We start from the raw sequence: 26,314 nt of genomic DNA on the forward strand, positions 1-26,314 counted from the left end.
CTATTCCTCCTGAATAATTTGTAGCTAGGAATGTTTAGTTCGCATTCTAGCCCATTTTTAAGATAGTTCGCTGTTAAAGCCACAAAATTACAACCCTGCGTGACAACTTGCGACTGTCGCTCCTCACCCTTATTTGTAAAGCTCCTTGCATTAACACACATGCGTTCCAACATAATGCTTGTCTGCTTTGCTCTCCTCCCCGCAACTATTTCGTGCTCTTTCTACATTTTACTTTGTTCTGTTGCTGTTTGTCCCTCTTGCTTTTCCATGTGCCTTGTCTCCCCTCTCTGCTGTCGCGTCCTGGTGCCCCTCCCTCTGCAAAATTAGACTAAATGCTCACTCAATGCATTAGTTAACCTCCCCGTTAGGACAGTGGTCGCAGCCCTGTTTAGGTAAAACCCGTCCAGCTTGTCCATGTCCCTCCTGCCCCAGAACCGTTCCCAATGGCCCAGGAATCTGAACCTCTTCCCTCCTGCACCACCTCACCAGCTACACATTCACCTGCACTATCTTACTATTTTCTATACTCACTAGCACGTGGCACTGGGATCAACCCACAGATAAACACCATTGAGGTCCGGTGCTTTAATATTTTTCTTAGCTCCTGACACTGCACCACTAGGACCTCAAACCTTTCCCTACATATGTCATTGGTAGAACACGGATCACGACTTCTGGCTGCTCCCCTTCCCCTCGCAGATTGTCCTCTACCCGCTCATTAATATCCTTTACCCTAGCACGTTAACCTGCAAATTCATTTTCCTACCATCCAAAGATAAACAGCGATGCTATTAATATCTTAATAGCTCACTCTCTTCGTGATCGGCAGATATTGAACCATCTGCAATTCTGCCATTCATTCTTCACTGGAATTGCACCCATGCAGCTTTCGAGTTGAACGTACCACTTTGTAAGCACAGAGTGTAACCGATCTCATTTACCACGCGCTTGGTCACCTTTCCTAATATCTCTTTCTGGGGCTAGGTGTCAAGTTTTGTTTGATCAAATCAAGACTGCCCCTGGGCCGTCCAAGTCATGTGGTGGTGCACACTTTCCCAATGACAGAAAACAGTTGCGGCTGAAATGTTGCTGGTATATTTTGCTCTGAGATAAGTCACTAGTCTCCTGATATCCGGAATTGGGCAGAATGGATTGTGTCAGCCAGAAATATGTGAGCAGCGCAGTCCCAAATTCAAAATGAATCCAGAGAAAATGGAACAGGTAAACACAGAAAGGGGAAATAGTTCATTTACCTAAAATAAAGTCACGATTACATAGAAACATAGAAGATAGGAGCAGGAGTAGGACATTGGGCCCTTGAGCTGGCTCCGCCATTTAATGAGATCATGGCAATTAATCCAAATTCATTACCCTGTCCCTGCTTTCTCCCCATATCACTTGATCGCTTTAGCCTTAAGAAACATATCTAACTCCTTCTTCTTGAATATATTTAATGAGCTGGCCTCAACTGCCTTGTGTGGTAGAGAATTCCACAGGTTCATCACTCTCTGGGTGAGGAAATTCCTCCTCATCTCTGTCCTAAATGGAGTACCCATTATCTTTAGACAGTGACCCCTGGTTCTGGACTCCCCCGCCATCGAGAACATCCTTTCTGCATATTGTCTGTCTTGTCCTGTTAGAATTTTATAAGTTTCAATGAGATCCCTATTCAGTCTTCCAAACTCCAGTGAATATAAGTCCAACCGACCCAATCTCTCTTCATATGTCATTCCTGCCATCGCAGGTATCAATCTGATGAATCTTCGCTGCACCCCCTCCATGGTAAGAACATCCTTCCTCAGATAAGGCGACCAAAACTGCACACAATAGTGAAGGTGTGATCGCACCAAGGCCCTGTGCAACTGCAGCAACACATTTTTGCTCCTGTACTCGAATCCTCTAGCTATGAAGGCCAACATACCATTTGTCTTCTGAACCGCATGCTGCACCTGCATGCTTACCTTCAGCGACTGGTGCACAGGGACACCCAGGTCTCGTTTCACTTCCCCATCTCGCAATCTATTGCCGTTCAGATTATAATCTGCCTTCCTGTTTTTGCCACCAAAGAGGTTAACCTCACATTTATCCACATTATACTGCATTTGACATGCTTCTGCCCAATCGCCCAACAAGTCCAAATCATACTGGAGTTTCTCGGCATCCTCCTCACAGCATACACACCCACCCAGCTTTGTGTCATCTGCAAACTTGGAGATATTACATCGAGTTCCCTCGAATAGATCATTAATATAAATTGTAAATAGCTGAGGTCCTAGCACCAATCCCTGTGGTACCCAACGATTCACTGCCTGCCACTCGGAAAAAGAGCCATTTATTCCAATTCTTTCTTCCTGTCTGCCAACCAGTTCTCTATCCAAGTCACTACCTTACCCCCAGTCCCATGTGCTTTAACTTTACACACTAATCTCTTATGCTGGACCTTATTGCCAGCCTTCTGAAAGTCCAAATACACCACATCCACTGGTTCTGCCTTATGTATTCTACAAGTTACGTCCTCAAAAAATTCCAGTAAACTGGTCAAGCACGATTTACCTTTTGTACATCTATGTTGACTTTGTCCGATCCTGTCACTCTTTTCTAACTGCTCTGCTATAACATTCATTGTGCTCATTGAAACTTATAAAATTCTAACAGGTCTAGACAGACTAGATGCAAGAAGGATGTTCCTAATGGCAGTGGAGTCCAGAACCAGAGGTCGCAGTCTAAAGATAAGGGGAAAGCCATTTAGGACTGAGATGAGGAGGTATTTCTTCACCCAGAGAGTGGTGAACCGGTGGAATTCTCTGCCACACATGGCAGTTGGGGCCAAATCATTTAATATATTCAAGAAGGAGTTGGATATATTTCTTGAGGCTAAAGGGATCAAGGGATATGTGGAGAAAGCAGGGACAGGTTGCTGAATTTGGATGATCAGCCATGATCTCATTAAATGGCTCGTGGAGCCGAATGGCCTTCTCCTGCTCCTATCTTCTATATTTCTATACATCTTTTATAATGGACTCTCTCATTTGCCCCACTACTGATGTCAGGCTTACCGGTCTATAATTCCCCGTTTTCTCTCTACCACCTTTTTTGAATAGTGGGGTTACATTAGCTACCATCCAATCCATTATTACAGAATCTATAGAATTTTGGAAGATGACCAGCAATGCATCAATATTTCTAGGGCCTCTTCCTTAAGTACCCTAGGATGTAGATTATCAGGTCCTGGGGAATTATCGGCCTTCAATCCCGTCAATTAATCTAACACGATTTCCCTACAAATACTGATTTCATCCAGGTCCTCCCTCTCATTAGACCCTATGATCCCCGACATCTCTGGGAGGTTGTATCTTTCCTCCTTTGTGAAGACAGAACCAACGTATGTATTTAATTGATCTGCCATTTCTTTCTACCACTTTATAAATACCCCTGATTCTGACTGCAAGCAACCTACGCTTGACTTTACCAATCTTTTTCTCTTCACATATCTATAGAAACTTTTACAGTCAGTTTTTATGATCCATATTAGCTTACTCTCATATTCTATTTTCCACCTCTTTGTTAATCCCTTTATCCTCCTTTGTTGAATCCTAAACTTCTCTCAATCCTCAGGTTTGCTGCTTTTTCTGGCCAATTTATATGTCCTCACCTTGGATCTTATGCTATCCGCAATATCCCTTGTTAGCCACGGTTGAGTCAACTTTTTTGTTCATTTTTATGCCAGACAGGGATGAACAATTCTGTAGTTCATCCATGCATTCTTTAAATGTTTGCCATTGCCTCTCCTCCATCTACCCTTTAAGTAACGTTCCTTAATCCATCCTAGCCAACGCACACCCCATACCATTGTAGTTTCTTTTATTTAAATTCAGGACCATAGTCGTTGAGTCAAATACATCACTCTCCATCTTAATAAACAATTCTATCATATTATGATCGCTCCACCACAAGGGGCCTTGCACAACAAGATTGCTAATTAATCCTTTCTCATTAATAATACCCAGTCTAAGATGGCCTGATCTCTGGGTGGTTCCTCAACATATTGGTCCAAGAGAACATCCTGTATACACTCCAGGAGTTCCTCCGCCACAGTATTGTTACTAATTTGCTTAGCCCAATCTTTATATAGATTAAAGTCACCCATGAGGACTGCTGTGCCCTTATTGCACACATCTCTAATTTCCCGTTTAATGCCATCCCCAACGTCAGCTTTGCTGTTTGGCGGTCTGTATACATTCCCACTAACGTTTTCTGCCCCTTGGTTTTCTCAGCTCTACCCATACAGATTCCACATCATCAGAGCTAATATCCTTCCTTAATATTGTGTTAATCTCCTCTTTAACCAGCAATGCTACCCCACCTCCTTTTCCTTTTTGCCTTTCTTTCCTGAATATTGAATACCCCTGGATTTTGAGTTCCCAGCCTTGGTCACCCAGGAGCCATGTCTCAGTAATCCCAATTATATCATATCTGTTTACATCTATTTGCGCAGCTAATTCATCCACCTTATTACGAATGCTCCTCGCATTAAGACACAAAGCATTCAGGCTTTTGTTAACACTCTTAGTCCTTTTAGAATTAGCATTTACTGTGGCCATGTTTGATCTAAACGCATGATTTCTCTGACTGACACTTTTGCTTTTCTCTTTCCTGTCTTTTGCTTCTAACTTTGCTTCCCTTTCCTCTGTCTCCCTGCACAGTTTCAAAACCCCCTGCCATTTTAGTTTAAACCCTCCTCAACAGCACTAGCAAACACTCCCCCGAGGAGATCAGTCCCGGTCCTGCCCAGGTGCAATCCATCCAGTTTGTACTGGTCCCACCTCCCCCAGACCCGGTTCCAAAGTCCCAGGAATTTGAATCACTCCCCCTTGCACCATTCCTCTAGCCACGTATTCATCTGCAATATCCTGCTATTTCTACTCTGACTAGCACGGGGTACTGGTAGCAATCCAGAGAGTAGTGTCATTCAAATATCAATTCACACAATTTAGAAGAAGCTCGGGTTTATGGGGGCCTACAGGAGTGTGCTTTGCTACAAACTTTATAGGGGCTAAGCTTTGGATCAGTACCATAGAGCGAAACCCATCAGAGCTTTCTTGACAGATCGGAAATGATGGCTTCCAGCGCATGCACAGTGCATGCCTGAACAGGGCATTTTCATTGTCCCTATGGGTGAGTACACAGTGCGTACAGACCCGTAATGATCGGAATATCCGGCCCATTGACTATAACTGCAACCGATATTGTAAATGTCATTTCATGAATGATTTATCTTCATTTCAATTATTTTCACTTCAATCCAGTGCATTCCTGTTAAGCAAAGGGTGTACGTTACTGTTGCCATTTAATTAATTGTTTCTTTCAATTGCTTGGCCTGTATTTTCTGAATGCAGGCCTCCCACAGGCAGATGCCTGTGATCTGGAGAAACCTACGCCCTTACCTGACGGCTCCCGGGACCCATACGCTTCCGCTCCTGGGCCTCGCCAAACTTGAAGTGTGCAGGGCCCAGGTATCCCAGAGGCGCATGCAGTTCGCAGCGTCCCTGAGATTAAGTGGGCCATAGGCAGCCAATCACTGAATGGAATCTCCCTTCATACATTTGACAGGAAGACCTGAATGGAGGTCACGCCAAAAAAATAGTAAAACTTTAAATAAATTTAAAAAACACCACATTTTTTAAATGACTTGAAATTACAATAAATTAAGTATTTTAAACAAAAATTTAATTTTTGGAAAAATATAATTGAAGTTTTTTACGGGGCAAAAAATAAACTTACCTTTTCCAAATTTATTTTTAATGATAAATCAGTGAAACATTTGTTTTTTTCTTTTTTCAACTCCTTTCCTGGAAAAGCATGTCTTACGCCTGCTTCTAACAGGCCTAAGAATTGTAACGGTTTTCTGCGGGTGGAGGGTCTCCAAAAAGTGGAACAATCCGCCCGCAGAGGCCCTTCTCCAGGGCAGCAAGAGGATCTGTCAAGACCATTCTTGACAGTTCGGAAAATGCCGTTTTTCAGCGCATGCACTGTACATGCCTGAAACCAGCATTTCTGATGTCCCTACGGGTACACAGCGCGTACACACCCGTAGGGATCGGAATATCTGGGCCAATGTACGCAACCAAGTACAAATTAGAAGCAAAGAACAGTATTGCACAGGAGGTGCCCATTCGACCCATCGTGTCAGTGCCCTCTCTTTTGAAGAGCGACCCAGATAATCTCATTCCCCGCTCTTTCCCCATGTCCCTGCAATTTTTCCTCCTTCAAGTATTTATATAATTTCCCTTTAAAAGCTACTATTGAATCTTTATCCACCACCCTATCAGGACGTTCATTCAATATCCCAAACACTCCTTGTGTAAAAGAGATGTTTCTCTGGTTCTTTTGCCAAATTCCTTCTCCTATTTCTTATGTTCCTTTAGTATTAACATTTATGGGGCAAGGGGATTCTTACAGATGCAATACATGGAAAGCATGGTAGAATATAAATCTGCATGTAGTGTACAAAAAACCTTAATCAGTGTACACGGTCTGTCTACAAATCTTATATCCTGGTTTCATAGATATGTAAAACTTCTGTGTCAGCTTTTTCTATTATAATATATATGTCCTTTATCTCATTCTACAAACAGATTCTGGTTTCGAGCCTTAAGTAAATCGTGCCTCTCTAGAAAACCAATATTATCCTTGATCAAGACTGCCACCCCTCATTCTTTTCTCCCTGCTATCCCTCGTGAATAATTTGTAGCCTGGGAATGTGTAGTTCGGATTCAAGCCCATATTTAAAATAGTTCTCTGTTAAAGCCACAATATTATAACCCCACGTGACAACTTGTGACTGTAGCTCCTCACCCTTATCTGTAAAGCTCCCTGCATTAACACACATGTGTTCCAAAATAATGCTGGTCTGCTTTGCTCTCCACCCCTCAACTATTTCGTGCTCTTTCTACGTTTTTATTTGTCCTGTTTCTGTTTGTCCCTCGTGCTTTTCCATTCACCTTGTCTCTCCTCTTTGCTGTCGCATCCAGGTGCCCCTCCCTCTGCCAAATTAGGTTAAATGCTCCCTCACAGCATTAGTTAACCTCCCCATCAGGGCATTTGTCCCAGCCCTGTTCAGGTGCAATCCGTCCAGCTTGTCCATGTCCTTCCTGCCCCAGATATGTTCCCAATGCCCCAGCAACCTGAACCTCTCCCTCCTGCTCCACCTCGCCAGGTACTCATTCACCTGCATTATCTTACACTGTAACTGTAGGACCTAAGCCCTTTCCCTACATATGTCATTGGCTCAACACTGGCCACGACATCTGGCTGTTCCCCTTCCCCTCACAGAGTGTCCTCTACCCGCTCATTGATATCTTTTACCCTAACAAGTTAACCTGCAAATTCATTTTCCTACCATCCAAGGATAAACAGCAATGCTATAAATATTTTAAAAGCTCTCTCGCTTCGGGATCGGCAGATATTGGACCATCTGCAATTCAGCCATTCACTCTTCACTGGAATAGCTCTCATGCAGCTTTCGAGTTGAACTTACAACTCTGTAAGCATAGAGCATAATCTATCTCATTTACCAAGTGTCTAGTCACCGGCACTAATATCTTTTTCTGTGCCTAGTTGTCAAGCTTTGTTTGATCAGATCAAGAGTGCCCCTGGGCCGTCCAAGTTATGTGATGGTGCACATTTCCTCAACAGCAGAAACCAGTTGAGGCTGAACTGTTGCTGATATATTTAACTCTGAGATAAATCACGAGGCCTGTGTCAGCTAGAAATCTTTGAGCAGCGCAGTCCAAAAGTCAAAGTGAATCCACAGAAAAAGGAACAAGTAAACACAGAAACGGGAAATAGTTCACTACCTAAAATAAAATCACGATTAGTATCATTCGTTCACACATTTTAGAAGTATCTCGGGTTTCTAGGGGCCTGCAGGAATGTGGTTTGCGAGAACCCTTTCAAGGGCTAAGCTTTGGATCAGTAACATAGAGGGAAACCCATCCCAATTTCCTCCGCAGCAAAGATCCACCCCAAATAAATGAACTGATAGCGACACATATTAATCAATCCTCCTGTACTTTGTGTTCATGCCCGTTGGACAATCCAGAGCAAGTGCATTCTAGCTGCATTTGTTCTCATCCTCCTTTCCGCTCCCTCTCTGTTCATTATATGTCCGAACCCACACAGCACAGAAGTGCGATTTCAGCCCCATATTGATGTTAACTCTATGCTGTATTGTAGACCTGACCTCATCAATGATTTATTCTCATTTGCATTATTTTCAATTCAATCCAGTGCATTCCTGATAAGGAAAAGGAGTATGTACAGTGTTGCCATCGACTTATTTAATTCAATTGCAGGAATAATATACACAACCGAATACAGTGTAGAATCATAGAACAGTACAGCACAGAAGAAGGCCATTCGGCCCATCAAGTCAGTGCCTGCTCTTTTGAAGAGTGACCCAGTTAGTCCCACTACCATGCTCTTTCCCCATGTCCCTGCAATTTTTTCTCCTTCAGATATTTATCCAATTTCCCTATGACAGCTACTTTTGAATCTGTATCCTCCACCCTATCAAGAACTGTATGCAATATCCTAACCACTCCTTGTGTAAAAGAGTTCTTTTTCTGGTTCTTTTGCCAGTTACCTTAATTCTGTGACCACTTGTTATCTATTTTGAAAAAATAGATCTACCTTGACACCGTAAAAAAAGTTCTTACTGCTCCTCCAATTTTTTCCCTTGTTTTAAAAGATGAATAATCTACCAGCTTCTGTAATAAGCTTCCTGTTAAAATAACGTGAACTTTTAGCTGAATGCTCGCATTCCCCCCGCCCCAAAATGTAATCTTCTAAGTATATAAGCCAATATAAACTATTGCGTATAAAACGGCCATTACAGCACAAATCACATGGACAAAGGTGTCCTGTACAGCCCAGTCCAAAAGGGCGAGCCAGGACAAATCTTAGCAGCCCAGCAGCAAAGCTCCTCGGGAAGAGAGGGACAGGAGAAAGACAAACGGCAGGGAATGAATGGAGATCCTTTGCAATGGGGCCGCAGAGAAATCATGCCAAACTCCTGCAGTGCCAGAAAGAATTGGCCTGCTGACCAACAGATCCAAAAATGCTCCACCTGTGGATTAGAGGGCGACTGGTGTACAGTAGGGGGAACAATGTGAGACTATAGATAGCCCTCAATAGTACAAAAGTGAATGTGAATGGCCCAAAATTTGCAATTGGAGAATAATCGCAAGCGCATGCCTCCAACCTGTAAAAATTCTAAGCATTTACCTGGTGGCCTGGGAGGTATGGAGCGTTCCGATCCTGGGTCTCTCTTGGTAGGCAAATATCGCAGGGGTGCAGGCCATTCACTAGCATTCCTGGGATGAAGTGGGCCTGCCGAACCAATAAAAGAAAGGGATGCCCATCAAACTTATGGGAGTTTTGTAAGTACAGAACTCCCAAAAGTATGAATGCGGATCACTTAAAAAATACTCGAATGCATGATTGTTTTAAAATTACATATTTAACATTAATTAAAATGGCATTTAATTAAATATTTTAAACAAAATATATTTGTTTCAACGGGGTTAAAATTAATCTTAACATTTTGGACAGTGTTTTTAAAGTATAGATTAGTGATAAGAGTATCTTATTCTGTAAGGGGGGCACCTTTTAACTTATTTAAGGTAATTTACCTGGCCAGGCAGCTTTGCCTTAACTCTGACCAATTTCCAATAAACCAATTTTCAAACAGCTGTTTCGAATCGCTACCCCACCTTCCAGTTCTGACAAGAGGACTTATAATTAATGATATATTAAAACGAACAAGTGGTTTTGATGTGAGAAAGTCAAACTTTTATTAAAGTAATGAAACTATAATCAAATTTTGAACCATACCACATGAGCACAGTAATTACAGTAAAATTGCATAAATGGGGGAAAACAGATGCCAAAAACGAGGGGTAAGTAGCTACAATGTTCATTAAACAATCTTAGCAATATCCCCTTAATTACCATCCCTTAACTCCTTACTAGGTTGCTTTGCTGAGGAGTCAGAAACTCTGCTCACGGTGGCATAGTGGTTAGCACTGTTGCCTCACAGCGCCAGGGACCCGGGTTCGAATCCGGCCTCGGGCGACTGTCTGTGTGGAGTTTGCACATTCTCCCCGTGTTTGCGTGGGTTTCCTCCGGGTGCTCCGGTTTCCTCCCACAGTCCAAAGATGTGCGGGTTAGGTTGATTGGCTATGATAAATTGACCCTTAGTGTTAGGGGGATTGAATACGTGGGGTTACGGGGATAGGGTGGGATATGTGTTGGTGTAGGGGTTACGGGGATCGGGTGGAATATATATTGGTGCAGGCTCGATGGGCCGAAATGGCCTCTATCTGCACTGTGGGGTTTCTGTGATTTCTGTGGTCCAGCGAAGTGAGAGAGAGAGAGGCTCACCTGTGATCCCAGGAAGTAAAGAGAGCGATAGCTTCTCCGGACCTATCATATATACCTTGTGAGCTCCCTCCCCCTCTGCTGCTTGCCTGTCTGGGATATTCGCACCCAAAAAGGTCCAATTCACAAGGGAAAAGCTGTGATTGGCTAACTGAAAGTGGTTGGACTGGGTTAGAGTTTGCACTGTGGGGCTAAAATGTTCCCGCCCACTTCCGGAGTACACCTGGGCTAAAACAAAAGAGAAATGCAACAGCCCTATAGTCCAAAGCTGGGTGATTTAAAAACCCATTCATTGCTTAAACTGTTGCCGTTCAAAAGTCCATTCGAGGGCTTTAGTCTCTCATTGTGTGTCTGAGTAGTTCTGAACGGCTGTGTCAACATAGCAGTTTCAAATCGATTGTCTTGCGGTCAATTCTCAAGTGGGCTAATCTCTTATGTAAACAAACAACTTCAAGTGCTTCTGAAGGAAACCTCCCTTTGATTGGCAGGTCTGACTCACAGCCCCTGTATCCGCCCACTTTTTCACACAGACAACATTACAAGCTGTACAGGCTTTCCAAACCCCACTTTTCTTGGCCAATGCTTTCTGTGGCCATTTTAAAACCTTTTGTGATTGCCCAAACTCCAGGGAAGGATATTATTAATAAAGTACTGTCTTCGGATGTGTGAATATTTTCCACAGAGCTCCACGACTCCCGTGTTGTCCATTTTCTTTCCATCTCCGAACAGTCTTTTACAGTTCTGGCACATTTTTAAAACATTGTAGACAAGTCCCATCACCCAATTGTTCGTCCACGATGTGGACCAATATTTTCAAATCTTCAGGAAAAATAGGGGCAATTTTGCAACCCCTGCATTCTATTTTTCAAAACTCTAATGCTGGTAAAAGCAGGCCTTATGCCTGGTTATACCAGATGTAAGTATTTCACAGGCTTTCAGCGGGCGGAAGTTGTACCAATAGCGCAACTCTCTGCCCGCGGAGACCCTTCTCCCGAGAATGTGAAGGAACTGACAAGAGGATACACTAGATTGATGCCTGGGATGCGAGGACTTCGATAGAAAACTGTTTGGCCCACAGGAAGCAAAGAGATGGAATAAACGGGTATTTTTCGGAGTGGCAGGCAGTGATTGGTGGGGTACCGCAGGGATTGGTGTGAGGACCCCAGTTATTCACAATATATATTAATGATCTAGACGAGGGAACTAGATGTAACATCTCCAAGTTTGCAGATGACACAAAGCTGGGTGGGTGTGCGTGCTGTGAGGAGGATGCAGATAAACTCCAGTACGATTTGGGCAGATTGGGCAGATGCATGGCAAATGCAGTATAATGTGGATAAATGCGAGTTTACCCACTTTGGTGGCAAAAACAAGAAGGCAGATTAATATCTGTACAGCAATAGATTAGGAAAAAGGGGAAGTGGAACCAGACCTGAGTATCCATTTGCACCAGTCACTGAAGGTAAACATGAAGGTGCAGCAGGCGGTTAAGGAACCAAATGTTATGCTGGCCTTCCTAGAGAGAGGATTTGAGTACAAGAACAAGGATGTCTTGCTGCAGTTGTACAGGGCCTTGGTGAGACCACACCTTGAGTATTGTGTGCAGTTTTGGTCACCTTATCTGAGAAAGGATGTCCTTTTCATGGAGGGAGTGCAACGAAGATTCACCAGACTGATACCTGAGATGGCAGGAATTAGGTATGAAGGTCGATTAGGCTTATATTTGCTAGAGTTTAGAAAAATGAGAGGGGATCTCATTGAAACTTATAAAATTCTAACAGCACTAGACAGACTAAATGCAGGAAGGCTGTTCCCGATGGTCGGGGAGTCCAGAACCAGGGGTCACAGACTAAGGTTAATGGGTAAGCCATTTAGAACTGAGATGAGGAGGAATTTCTTCACCCAGAGAGTGGCGAACCTGTGGAATTCTCTACCACAGAAGACAGTTGAGGCCAATTCATTACGTATATTGAAGAATGAGTTTGATATATTTCTTAATGCTAAGAGGATCAACGGATATGGCGAGAAAGCAGCGACAGGGTACTGAATTTTGATGATCAGCCAGGATCACATTGAATGGCGGAGCAGACTCAAGGGGCTGAATGGCCTACTTCTGCTCCTATCTTCTATGTTTCTAGGATTGTCCTATGATGATTGAGTGAATAGAATGGGCCTATATTCTCTGGAGTTTAGAAGGATGAGAGGTGATCTATGGAAACATATGAAAGTCTTAGCGAGCTTTAATGGGTAGATGCTGGGTGGCTGTTTCCCATGGCTGGAGAGTCTGGATCTAGGGGGCATAGTCTCAGGATAATTAATTGGCCATTTATGGCTCAGATGAGGTCTACTCCTGCTCTTATTTCTTAAGATTTTGCCAGCATTGAATGACAGCTTTTGACGCAGACATGCTCAGGTTCAAACTTAATTATGCTGGCGATGCCTGCCTGCCATACCTTAACACAACAGGCCATATTCCAACAGGGGTAATTTCAACAGTCATGCGGAGTGTAAAAGGGGAGTCGTAACAAACCTGCAGGACAGGTTAGGTGAAAACCATCCGCAAACAATTTTTTTTAATGCAGGTTTTACTTTATGTCCACTATTGCTATGCCGATTGAGTGAGGGCGGAATTTGAAAGTCAACTGAGGGTAAAAGTGAACAGAATGGAAAGCGGGCCTCCAACACTAACTTGCCCATTCTCGTCAGCCGGCTTAGGATCAAGTTGCCCCCGCTAGATTTGATGAAGTGTTGGAATCACTCCACACTAGGATGGAAAATAAAAGATTTCTGGCACACGTAATATAAGAAGCTGTCTCCTCATTGGTGTGAGGCAGAGGATTAGAAATGGGCATTCACACCCCCTGGAGAATGATTTCGCTATTAGCAGTGCAAGAAACCTCTGACGATTTATAGTCGCTTGCTGCGTGCGCAGCGCAGCTAATCATCTGTATGATGTAGTTGGGGATGCTAAATTAGGAATGGGCAAACTCACAGTGCCATGGGAAAATTGACTAGCCATGAGAAGTAAGTTAGAAAAGAAAATCGCCCCGGATATAAAATGGGCTGTCTGTTCTCTGTCGCCTGTTTAGGGTACCACACAGCACCAATTTCAAATGCTCCATGAGACATTGATTTGGGGATCATCACATGTTGACCACTCACTTAGAATGTTTCAATTAGATTATCAGTGGTTATTAGTTACCCGATTCAGGTGACATTCTGTTTTTGGTGGTGCTACTAAACCAGCCATATGTGGCTTGGATTATCTGTGTTACGTGGCGTTGGTTACCTATTTGAGGTCAAATTGTTTAAGAAAATATCTTGCTTGACTTGCTGGTGTAGAAATTCATCTGCGGCGGTATTGCAAAACAGGCTATATCACACTGGACTTGAAAGGAACTGAATATTGTTTGGCACGTGTAACAATGATCAATGAAATACCGCCCCTTTGATGATGGTGTCCTTACATGACTGTTCGTTGTCTGTCTGAATCTAACACCCATAGCCATTGAAGTACATAAGTTGTACTTATATGAACGATAAACCAAACACCTTTCCCAAATAAAATAATTTCCATTCCTATCTTGTTTTGTATTGCATTTCACAGCGGGGACTGCGGCACCGTTACTGACAATGGACCCTCCCTGGGTGACATTCCTGACTGGAGACCGGATCACTCTCCACTGCAACGTCGGAAGACAGATTCGCTCCACAAAATATGTGTGGAATATAAATGGTCACGGTGACAGCCCCGGCGACAGCACTTATATCATTGGCACAGCTACAGAGAACGATAGCGGAGGTTACAAATGTAAAGCCATTTCATCGGCACCAACACAGGATGTTTCTTATAGTAACACCATTGTCGTGAACATCACTGGTAAGTAAATCTGGGCTAGGAACTTCGTCAACATGTTAACATTTGCTAATTAAAACAGAGGATTTATCCCCGGTGTCCGGGCCAATATTTATCCCACGGCCAACATTGCTAAATACAGATTATCTGGTTACTATCACATTGCTGTTGGTGGGAGCTACATTACAACAGTGCCAACACTGCAAAAAGTACTGCATTGGCTGTAAAGCGTGCTCGGACGTCCTGAGTTCGTGAAATTAGATATTTAAATGCATGTCTTTCTTTTCTTCCTTTTATTAGATTGGGGGAACTTTGCTAAAGTAACACATGTTAGAATGGGGTAGATATACAGTAATAGATTTATAATTAATTTAGATGTTTTAATATTAACCTTCGTCTTGGCTGTATCAATCTGCCACGCCATAATGTGCAAGTGTCACAGCTGTTTATTCTAAAAATAATGCTTGTCGAATCACCATTGTGGGTTCCATTGCATCTTAAGAAATATTGATGTCGCAACTTCAAAGGGTAGCGCAAAACATGCAGTATTGCATCGCCGCCCGTTTTGCGCCGTATTATTCAGTTGTTTGACTTCAATGGAACCGAATATTGGGCTGGGCATTCAACAAGCGGCCGATGTGGTACTGCCACTCAAATCAAATTTCTACCATCCAATTTTGATGCTTTGATGAGTGCGAGCGGAATATTATGGAGGAGACATTTTTAGAAGTCTTCTTATTCGTGGAAGGATGTAAATGCGTTGGAAGCAGTACACAGAAAGTTTACTAGAGTAATACCTGGAATGGGCAGGTTGTCTTATGAGGAATGGTTGGACAGGCTAGGCTTGTATCCACTGGAGTTCAGAAGAGTAAGAGGTGACTTGATTGAAACATATAAGATCCGGAGGGGTGTTGATAGAGTGGAGGTGGAGAGGATGTTTCCTCTTGTGGGAGAATCTAGAACTAGGAGTCATGGTTGAAAAATAAGTGGTTGCCCATTTAAGACAGAGATGAGGAGAAATTATTTCTCACAGGGGTCGTGAGTCTTTGGAACTCTCTTCCTCAGAGGGCGGTGGAAGCAGAGTCTTTGAATATCTTTAAGGCAGAGGTAGATAGATATTTAGTAAACAAGGGGTGAAAAGTTATCGGGGGTCGGAGGGAATGTAGAGTAATCAGATCGGCCATGATCTTACTGAATGTCAGAGCAGGCTTAAGGGGATGAGTGGCCTACTCCTGCTCCTAATTCTTACCTATGTTCATATAAGAGCATATGAATTAGGAGCAGCCCACTCGTCCCCTCGAGCCTGCTCCGCCATTCAATAAATTCATGCCTGATCTACGACCACAACACCACTTTCCTATCCTTTCCAGATATCCCTTGTGTTCCCATGTGTCCAAAATTCTGTCTAGTTCTGCCTCAACGGCTGAGCATTCACAACTCTTTGTGGTAGAGAATTCTGTAGATTCACAACCCTCTGAGGGAAGAAATTCCTCCGCATCACGGTCTTAAATGGTCTACCCCTTATCCGGAGACTATGCCTCCTAGTTCTTGACTCTCCAGCCAGGGGAAGGAACCTCTTATCATCTACCCTTTCAATACCTCACAGAACCGTCCATGTTTCAATGAGATCACTTTTCATTCCTCTAAACTCCCGAGATTATAGGCCCAACCTATTGAATCTCTCCTCATAGGACAACCCTCTCATCCCAGGGATCAAGTTAGTGAACACTTGTTGCACCGCCTCTAAGGCAAGTATATCCTTCCCTAAATATGGGGACCAAAACTGTGCACAGTACTTCAGGTGCGTTCTCAACGGAGACCTGAAGAATTGCAGCAAGACTTCCTTACTCTTGCACTCCAACCCTCTAGCAATAAAGCCCAACATGCCATTTACCTTCCTCGTTGGTTGCTGTACCTGCATGCTAACTCTCTGTGTCTCTTGTACTGGGCCACCCAAATCTCTCTGCACAGCAATATTTAATAGTTTCTAACCATATGAAAACTATTTTGTTTTTCCATTCTTCCTGCCAAAGTAAATAACCTCACATTTCTTCACATTATACTCCATCTACCACCTTATTGCCCAGTCACTTAAAGTACCCAAAGCGTCCTCCTCTCATCCTATTTTTTCCAGCTGGCTTCGTATCGTCAGCAAATGTGGATACATTGCACTCGGTCTCTTCATCTTGGTCATTAATATAGATTGCAAATAGCTGAGGCCCCAACAATGATCCTTGTGGCATTGCACTAGTTACAGCCTGACAAGTGGAAAATGACCCGTTTATGCCGATTCTCTGATTTCTGTCTGTTAACCAATACTTTATCCATGCTAATATCTTACCCACAACACCATGCTAAAGCAAAATACTGCAGTGCTGGAAATCTGCAATAAAAACTGAAAATGCTGGAAATAATCACTCGGTCAGGCAGTGTATCATAACATAACATTTCGGCCCTCTTTTATATAGCCTGGTCAAACTCGGCGGAGCTGTGCCATTGACTGCCATGGTTCTGTGAGGGTGCCGGTCAGTTCCTTCAGTAAATCCTAGATGGCACCTTCACTTATTTGTTGTCCTTTGTTAATTGTTACTTGTTTCTCCTGTTTATTACTTAACTGCCTTTCATCTGGTTTATTGGTTTCACCTGTTTTTGCTTGTATTTAAGTTCTGTGGTTTCTTCCCTCTGGGCTCAGTCCTGACAAGGGAGTCAGTCTTGACAAGGTGCTCTGTCTTGACTAAGTGTTCAGTTTTGACAAGCCTGTTGCCAGTGGTAGCTTGTCTTGAGCTCAGTCTTGACAAGCCGGTTGCCCTGTGGTAGCTTGCCTTGACAAGCCGGTTGCCTAGGGGTAGCTTGATAGCAAAATACTGCAGATGTTGGAAATCCAAAACAACAACAGAAAATGCTGGAAAACCTCAGCAGGTCAGGCAAGATCCATGGATGGAAATTTGAGTTGACGTTTCGGGTCGAACCCTTCTTCAAAACTGGAAAGAATAGAAACTAGATCGAAGGCAGGGCTGCGATTGGACAAAAGAATAAAAGAAACAGAAGAAGTAAAAGAGACAATAAAAGGTATTAGAAGCTAGACGAGATGGTAATGGGCTGAGATTAGGTGTAAAGTGTACTGGCAGGGTAAGAAATAGCTGCCAGGTGTGAGAGAGAAACAAAAGGAAAGGGCGGGGGGAAAAGGAGTGGAAAAATACAAGAAAAAATGAAATAGGGGCCGAGGTTATTATCTGAAATTGTTGAACTCGATATTGAGCCTGGAAGGCTGCAGAGTGCCTAATCGGAAGATGAGGTGCTGTTCCTCGAGTTTACGTTGAGCTTCCGTGGAACAATACAAGAGCCCAAGGACGGTGAGGTCCGAGTGGGAATGGAGCGGTGAATTAATATGACAGGCGCCCGGAAGCTCGGGGTCACCCTTACGGACTGAATGGAGGTGTTCTGCAAAGCGGTCACCCAATCTGCGTTTGGTCTCCCTAATGTAGAGGAGACCGCATCGTGAGCAGCGAATGCAGTATACTAGATTGCGAGAAGTACAAGTAAATCGCTGTTTTACCTGGAAGGGATGTTTGGGGCCCTGGACAGTGGGAAGGGGAGAGGTATGGGGCAGGTTTTACATCTCCTCAGCTTGCACGGGAAGGTGCCAGGCGAAGGGGAAGGGCAGTTTGGGGCTGCTCCCACGAGACACCCTAGTCCACTCCTCTATCACCACAAACAGCCCATCCCCTTCGCCTGGCACCTTCCCGTGTAAGGTTGACCCCGAGCTTCCGGTCACCTGTCATTTTAATTTTTTCTTGTATTTTTCCACTTCTGTCCCCCCCCCTTTCCTTTTGTTTCTCTCTCACACCTGGCAGCTATCTCTTGCCCTGCCAGTACACTTTACACCTAATCTCAGCCCATTACCATCTTGTCTTGCTTCTAATACCTTTTATTGCCTCTTTTACTTCTTTTGTTTCTTTTATTCTTTTGTCCGATCGCAGCCCTGCCTTCGATCTAGTTTCTTTTCTTTCCAGTTTTGATCAAGGGTTCGACCCGAAATGTCAACTCAAATTTCTATCCATGGATGTTGCCTGACCTGCTGACTTTTTCCAGCATTTTCTGTTGTTATTAGCGGTAGCTTGTCTTGGGCTAAGTCTTGACAATCTGTTTGCCTTAATGGTTGCTTGTCTTGAGCTCCTAAGTCTATAACTGTTTATCTGTGTTATGTTTTTGCTTGTATTTAAGTTCTGTGGTTCTTTGCTTTGTTCTCGGTCTTGACAAGGTGCTGACAAGTTGCTCAGCCTTGACAAGGTGCTCAGTTTGGACAAGCTGGTTGCCCTGTGGTAGCTTGTCTTGAGCTCAGTCTTGACAAGCCGGTTGCCTCATGGTAGCTTGTCTTGCGTTCCTATCTTGACAAGCCGGTTGCCCTGTGGTAGCTTGTCTTGAGCTCAGTCTTGACAAGCCGGTCGACTCATGGTAGCTTGTCTTGACTTCCTATCTTAACTAGCCGTTTGCCTAAGTGGTAGCTTGTCTTGAGCTCCTATGTTTTGCAATTGTTTACCTGTTTGATTCTAGTAAAGTATTGTTATTTAAGACTGCATACCTGCTTCTTGCCTCGTCTGTCTGCACTTGGGTCCAGAACCAGCCCCGCACTGGCAGCACGGCCCCGTGTCTACACGGCCCCGCGACAGTAACCCTGACAGGTTCATTGGGTAACACTTCCCCTCGGTAAATGGAGCCCATAATCCTGGTTGACACTCGATACCAGTACTGTGGGAGTGCTGCACTCTCGGAGGGGGTCATCTTTCAGAATGAGACATTAAACTGACCCGTCTGACACTCAGGTGGATGTAAAACATCACATGACACTATTGGATGCTGATGTGTGTTCTCTCCGGTTTCCTCGGCTTACATTTTTTCATCAGAAATATCACTAATACAAATGATCTGGCCATTAGCACTTTGCCGTGCGCAAATTGGCCACATTTCCCTACATTACTACAGTGACTAGTCTTCAAGAAGTACTTCATTGGCTGTAAAGCGCTTTGCACATCCCGAAGTCATGAACAACGCTAAAAAAATGCAACATTGTCTTTGTTACTTTCTCTCAAGGGAAATCAAATAAAAATTTGCGTATGACAAATGGGCCTCCCATGTGAAGCAGATACGTTGCCCAGAGATAGATCCCTCAGATGGGATCTGTAGCTGTACCAGGCGGCTGAGATGTTCCCTGTGTTTACCAGCAGTGAACAGTGGATCATAGGAACAGGAATAAGCTTTCAGCCGATCCAGCATGCTCCACCATTCAATCAGAGCACGGCCGATCTGTATCATAACTCCATCTACCAGCATTGCTTCCATAACACTTAATGCCCCGCCTATCAAAAATCTCTCAATCTCTGTTTTGAAATTGTCAACTGACCCCCAGCCTCAACAGCTTTTTCCTGGAAGAGTACTCCAGATTGCCACTGCCCTTTGTGAGAAGAAGTGGTCCCTGACATCACCACTGAACGGCCTAGCACTAATTTTAATGTTATGCCCTTGGTTATGAACTCTCTCACCAGAAGAAATATGTTGCTGCTGTTTACACTATCATTTCTTTTAAATTATCTGAAACAAAATCAATTTGATCACCCCTTCATCTTCTGTGCTCATGAAAATACTAGGTTGTTCTATACAAACTTTCCCCATTATTTAATCCTTTTAGCACTAGTATCATTCTGGTGAATCTGTGCTTCAACCACTCCGAGGTGTGGTGTGCAGAACTGAACGCAGTGCTCCAGATGCAGTCTAACCATAGCTTTATAAATCTGTAGCATAACTACCACCCCTTTTTAATCCAGCCGCTTTTGGATAGAGCCCAGCGTTCCATTAACCTTTCTAATTAGGGTTAATTTCGTTCAGAAGTGCTGAACTCTCCACCACCGTCCTCTAAGCCAACTGGTTAATATTACAAAGCACTTGTGTTATTGATCTTTAAATAACGATTGGCTGCCAAGTTTCTTATTATATAATTTCGTTTTGTCAGATCCCAATCCGTTCATGACGATTGAGGTTCAGTCGGAAAACCTGTGGGTGGACCAATGCCTGGTGTTGAGGTGCGAATTCAACTACCTTTTAAAAAACAATTTAAGTTACACATTTTACCGAGAAGGTTCTGCATTAACTGAGATTCGCTCCTCCAATAAAAGTGTCTCATTTGAAGTGGAGCATGTTACTTTGGAGCATGATGGACGGTATCGGTGCCAAGTGCACTTTGTTCGATTTCCCAATGGACCTGCATACTCGTCCGGGTACCAGACTGTGCGCATTCGAGGTCAGTGTTACTATACATTATGAACAAGCACAGGTCACTTCCTCACTCATTGGGTCTGAAATTCGTCTTGGGCGGAAGTTCAAAACTGAAGCTGGTTTTACACTCAGCTGAATTTTACTTTCCATTGAAGTCATTAGAAAAGAAAATCGGGGAATTGCAAAAGAGGATGGTGTTCGTGCTACCCGCTTTGATGAAACTACACCCCATAGTCTTTACCAAGCAGTTTGCTGGGATATTTGCTTCATTTATTAATCCATAATTATTTTACATTGGCTGATCAAGAGAAATACTAAGGAAATTACCCAATTGTCCTCTTTGGGAAGGATTATATGTCCAACGTCATTGCCTCGTTATGAATTTATTTCTTGATAGCTGAGGGTAGATTTTCAAATTGTGAAAACGGGAATAAAGCTGGAGATTCGGTTCAGATGCCCGTTCTAGAAACCGTCTACTTAGCACTTCCATTAAAATCGATCGAAATGAAGATCAGGTGATTCCTATAACGACCGATCCTCAACAGCTGCTGGACAATATTTGCCTCCATTAATGAAATGGTAGGACCAGGCATTTCAGATCAGCAATGTAGCCTGCGAGAAACCTTGGGGACGAAATAACACTCATTATAGGTCGCCGTCTGGTATTCAATTCCATCGACTGCAATGGAACTGATTATCAGGCTCAGCGTATAACGAGCGGCCGAATCAATTCCACTCGTGTTCTGTCACCGCCCGAGACGAATTTCCACCTCATTGACATTTGAATAATGCTGCAGTTTCGCCTGCGCTGCTTCAAGGAGAACAAACCCTGCTTCTCCAGTCCACCCATGAAACTGTAATTCCTCATCCCTGTAACAATTCTAGTAAATCTGTTCTGTACCCTCTCCAAAGCCTTCAGCTCCTTCCTAAAATGTGGTGCATCGTATTGGACACAGTCCTCAGGCTGAGGCCGAACTAGTGTTTTGTATAGGTTTAGCATAAATTCCTGGCTTTTGTACCTCATATCTCTATTTATAAAGCCCAGGATCCCATATGCGCATTAAGTGCTTTGCTAACCTGCCCTGCCACATTCAAAGATTTCTGCACAAGCACCCCCAGGTCTCTCTCTTCTTGCACCCCCTTCAAAATTGTACCATTTTGTAGTGTCATGTTTCTCCACATTCTTCCTTCCAAAATGTATTATCTCACACTTCTGTGTTTAATTACATTTACCAAGGGTCCGCCCAATCCACCAGCCTGTCTCTCTCTTCTTGAAGTCTATTACTATATTTCCCACTGTACACTACACTTTCAAATTTCGCATCTGCTGCAACATTTGAAATTTTGCCAGGCCTTGATAGCGTAGATGCAGGGAGGATGTTTCCCCTGGCTGGGGATTATAGAACCAAAGGTCACAGTCTCAGAATAACGGTTCGGTCATTTAGGACTGAGATGAGGAGGAATTTCTTCACTCAGAGGGTGTTGAATCTTTGGAATTCTCTACCCCAGAAGGCTGTGGATATATTGTCGTTGGGTATATTCAAGACCGACATCGATTCTTATGTGTTCTTATGTGCAGCGAAAAATATGTTGTTGACTAATCATAGCAATGAATCTCTATCATTTAATCTAAAAAACACTGAGACAATAGGCGAGGAAAACCCCTAGCGGCGGAGAGCTTTGATGACCATAGTTCTAATTTCACCTATTTCCTACCAAGCATGCTCCACTTACCACATCTCATATCTCAAATTATGCATATACTGAATCCCAAAATGATATTAAGAACATAAGAACATAGGAAATAGGTCATTTGGATCTTCGAGCCAAAATCGCCTTTCAATAAGGACATGGTTGAGCTTCTCCACTGTCCTGCGTTATCCCAATTTCCCTTGATTCCCATAATATTCAAAAATCTATCGATCTCTGTCTTGAATACACTCAACGACTGAGCCTCCACAGCCCTCTGGGGTAGAGAATTCAACAGATTCACCACTCGCTGAATGAAGAAGTTTCTCCTCATCTCAGTCATAAATGGCTGACCCCTTATTCTGAATCTGTGACCCCTGGTTCTAGATTCCTCAGCCAGGGGTAATAATCCTCCCTGCATCTACCCTGTCACTCCCTGTAAGAATTGTTTATGTTTCAAGGAGATCACTTCTCATTCTTCTAAACTCGGCAGAATATATGTTGAGCCTACTTAATCTCTCCACATAGGACAATCCCCCCATCCCAGGAACCAGTCTGGTGAACCTTCGCTGCACTCCCTCTATGGCAAGTATATACTTTCCAAGGTATGGAGGCAAAAACTGTTCACAGTGCTCCAGGTGTGGTCTCACCAGGGCACTATATAATTGCAGTAAGCTGCCTATACATTTTATATTTTGGTGAGTGAAAAATGGGCTATATTGACTTGACTACTCATTATATGCTGCACACAATTTACCCATCCATTGAATTTAAGAGAAAGGAAAATCGAGGTGGTATATAATGGGCAGGCAATTCAATATCGCTGGATGTGCACTGTTGCCCAATGTTGACCCACTCGCTTCAGTGGAATAACAAAATTACAGGACAGGTGAACATTTAAAAAACTAATTTTGGGAAGTAGGCAATAAGAAAACATTAAACCGATCATAAAGTAGGAGGCCCTTAAACCAACCGATTAATGTTTCATTTTGTACGTAGCATATAAAGGTAGAAATTCGTCTCGGACAATGGCACAATACGGATCGGCCACATGTTATACACAACACTTGATATTCAGTTCCATTGCAGTCGGTCGATTGGATATCGCCCATTTTGCGGCCATTCAGTTATTACCTAAGAACATAAGATCATATGAAATTGGAGCAGGAATATGCCAACTGGCCCCTCGAGCCTGCTCCGCCATTCAATAAGATCGAAGTTGATCTTGGGCTCAAAGCCACTTCAAAGCCCGCTCCCCATAACCATTCACACCCTTATCTTGCAAAAAATTGTCTGTCAGCACCTCAAATGTATATAATGACCCAGCCTCCACGGCTCTCTGGCGCAGAGAATTCCACAGATTTACGACCCTCTGAGAGGAAAAAATGCTCCTCATCTCAGTTCTAAAAGGGCGACGATTTATTCTAAAACTGTGCCCCCGAGTTCTAGATTTCCCCACGAGTGGAAACATCCTCTCTGCATCGACCTTGTCGAGCCAGCTCAGTTTGTTATATGTTTCAATAAGATCACCTCTCATTCTTCTAAATTCCAATGAGTATTGACCCAACCTGCTCAACCTTTCTTCATAAATCAGCACCGTCATCTCAGTAATCAACCGACTGAATCGTCTCTGAAGTGAGTCCAATGCAAGAATATCCTTTCATAAATAAGGAGACCAAAACAGTATGCAGTACTCAAGGTGTGGTCTCAAGAATATCCTGTACCTTTGTTACAGGACTTCCCTTATTTTATACTCCAACCCCCTTGCAATAAAGGCCAAAATTTCATTTGCATTTTTGATTAATTGCTGTGCTAACTTTTTGTGTTGCATGCACAAGGACCCCAAGGCCCCTCTGAACTGTAGCATTTTGTAAACTCTCTCCATTTAAATAATAATTGGCATTTTTATTTTCCTGCCAACGTGGATAACCTCGCACTCTCCCACATTATACGCCATCTGGCAAATGCATGCCCACTCACCAGCCTGTCGATATCCATTTGCAGGTTTTTGCTTTGCCACCTATCTTTGTATCATCTACAAACTTGGCTACATTACACTCGGAACTTTCATCCAAATCATTAATGTAGATAGTAAATAGCTGATGTCCCAGCACCGATCCCTGTGGCACCCCACTAGTTGCCATTATCCAACTGAAGAATGACCCATTTATCCCGATTCTCTGGTTTCTCTTAGTTAGCCAATTCTCTACCCATGCTAATATATTACCACCAACTCCGTGAGCTCTTATCTTATGCAGTAACATTTTATGTGGCAACTTATGGAATGATTTCTGGAAATCCAAATACATCATATCCACTGGCTCACGATTATCCACCCTGCTTGCTACATCCTCAAAGAACTCCAGCAAATTTGTTAAACATGATTACCCTTTCATAAAACCATGCTGACTCTACGTGACTGAATTATGATTTTCCAAATGCCCTGCTACTGCTTCCTTAATGAAGTACTCCTGCATTTTGCCTACGGCAGATGTGAGGCTAACTAGTCAACAGTTTCCTGCTTTCTGTCTCCCTCCATTCTTAATTAGGGGTGTTTCATTAGCGATTTTCCAATGCGCTGGGACTTCTCCAAAGTGCCGGGAGTTTTGGTATATTGCAACCACTGCATCCACTATGTCTGCAGACACTTTTTTTAAGACTCTGGGATGCAGGCCATCTGATCCCGGGGATTGTCATCTTTTAATCCCATTATTTTACCAAGTACATTTTCCGTAATGATAGTGATTGTCTTTAGTTCCCTCTCCATGTGGCCCCTTGATTATCCATTATTTGGAAGATGTTAGTATTTTCTGCCATGAAGGTAGATACAAAATATATGTTCAGAGTCTCTGCCATTGCCCCATTCCCCATTATTAATTCCCCAGTCTCATCCTCTAAGGGAACAACAGTTACTTTAGCTACTTTCTTCCTTTTTATATACATGTTGAAGCTCGTACTATCGGTTTTAATATTGCTTGCCAGTTTATTCTCAAAATTCATCTTCTCTGACTTTAATATTTTTTAATCATCCTTTGCTGCTTTTATAAAAAATTCCCAATCCTCTGGCCTCCCACCAATCTTGGCAAAATTGTATGCCTTCGTTTTCAATTTGATACCATCCTTTACTTCCTTAGTTAGCCACGGATAGTGCTCCCTTCGCTTTTAATCTTTCTTTCTCACTGGAATATATTCCTGTTGTGAGTTATTAAATATCTCCTTAAATGTCCGCCACTGCATTTCAACTGTCTTACACTTTAATTTATTTTACTAGTCCACTTCAGCCGTTTTCTGCCCTCAGTCATTGTAGTTGCCTTTGTTTGATATAAGGGCCCTGGTTTGAAATACAACTTTCTCGCCCTCCAACTGAAATTGAAATTAAACCACGCTATGACAACTCTTTTAAGAGGCTCCTTCACTATGAGATCATTTATTAATCCTGTCTCAACTGACTGTACCAGGTCCAAGATAGCCTGCTCCCTGGTTGGTTCCATTAAATACTGTTCTAGGAAACCAGTCCGGACACACACTATTAATGCCTCATCAAGGCGACCATGGCCAATTCGGTTTGTTCAAACAAGATGGAGATTAAAATCACCAATGAGTATTACCGTATCTTTTTTACTGGCCTCCATACTTTTTTGATTTATACTCTGTCCAACAATCTTGCCATTGTTTGGGGACATGTAGACTACACCCACCAGATACTTTTTCCACTTATTATTTTTTAGCTCCACCCAAACCGATTCTACATCTTCATCTTCTGAGCCAATATCACTTCTCATCACTGCACTGATCCCATCCGTTACCAACAAAGCCACCTGACCTCCCTTTCCTTTCTTTCTATCCGTCCGAATTTTCTAATACTCTGGACAATTTAGTTCCCAGCCTTGGTCACCTTTTAACCACATCTCTGTAATGGCGCATGGATCATTCCTAGTTTTACCTATTTGTCCAATCAACTCATCTATCTTGTTACGATTTCGGCACCCTATTATGCAAAGCCACAAAGACGAATTTCTACCCACTTACCTGCCTTCAGTAGTAACAAGCGTTTACCTG

The 26,314-nt window shown here is 43.1% G+C and overlaps 1 protein-coding gene across 1 annotated transcript in view; it reads left to right on the top strand.

The window, feature by feature from the left end:
* Window positions 1-12,458: 12,458 nt before the first annotated feature.
* The window catches only part of LOC147084990 (Fc receptor-like protein 5), a 29,868-nt gene continuing 16,012 nt past the window's right edge, over window positions 12,459-26,314 (top strand). The window contains exons 1-3 of the mRNA XM_085979397.1: window positions 12,459-12,480; window positions 14,048-14,320; window positions 20,304-20,595. Coding sequence (XP_085835523.1) covers window positions 12,459-12,480; window positions 14,048-14,320; window positions 20,304-20,595 — 587 coding nt within the window. The remainder of the gene's footprint in view (window positions 12,481-14,047; window positions 14,321-20,303; window positions 20,596-26,314) is intronic.

The sequence above is a fragment of the Somniosus microcephalus genome, unplaced genomic scaffold (genome assembly GCF_052327205.1).
Source record: "Somniosus microcephalus isolate GS21.2 unplaced genomic scaffold, FLI_Smic_1.0 unresolved_chr9, whole genome shotgun sequence".
NCBI classification, from domain to species: domain Eukaryota; kingdom Metazoa; phylum Chordata; class Chondrichthyes; order Squaliformes; family Somniosidae; genus Somniosus; species Somniosus microcephalus.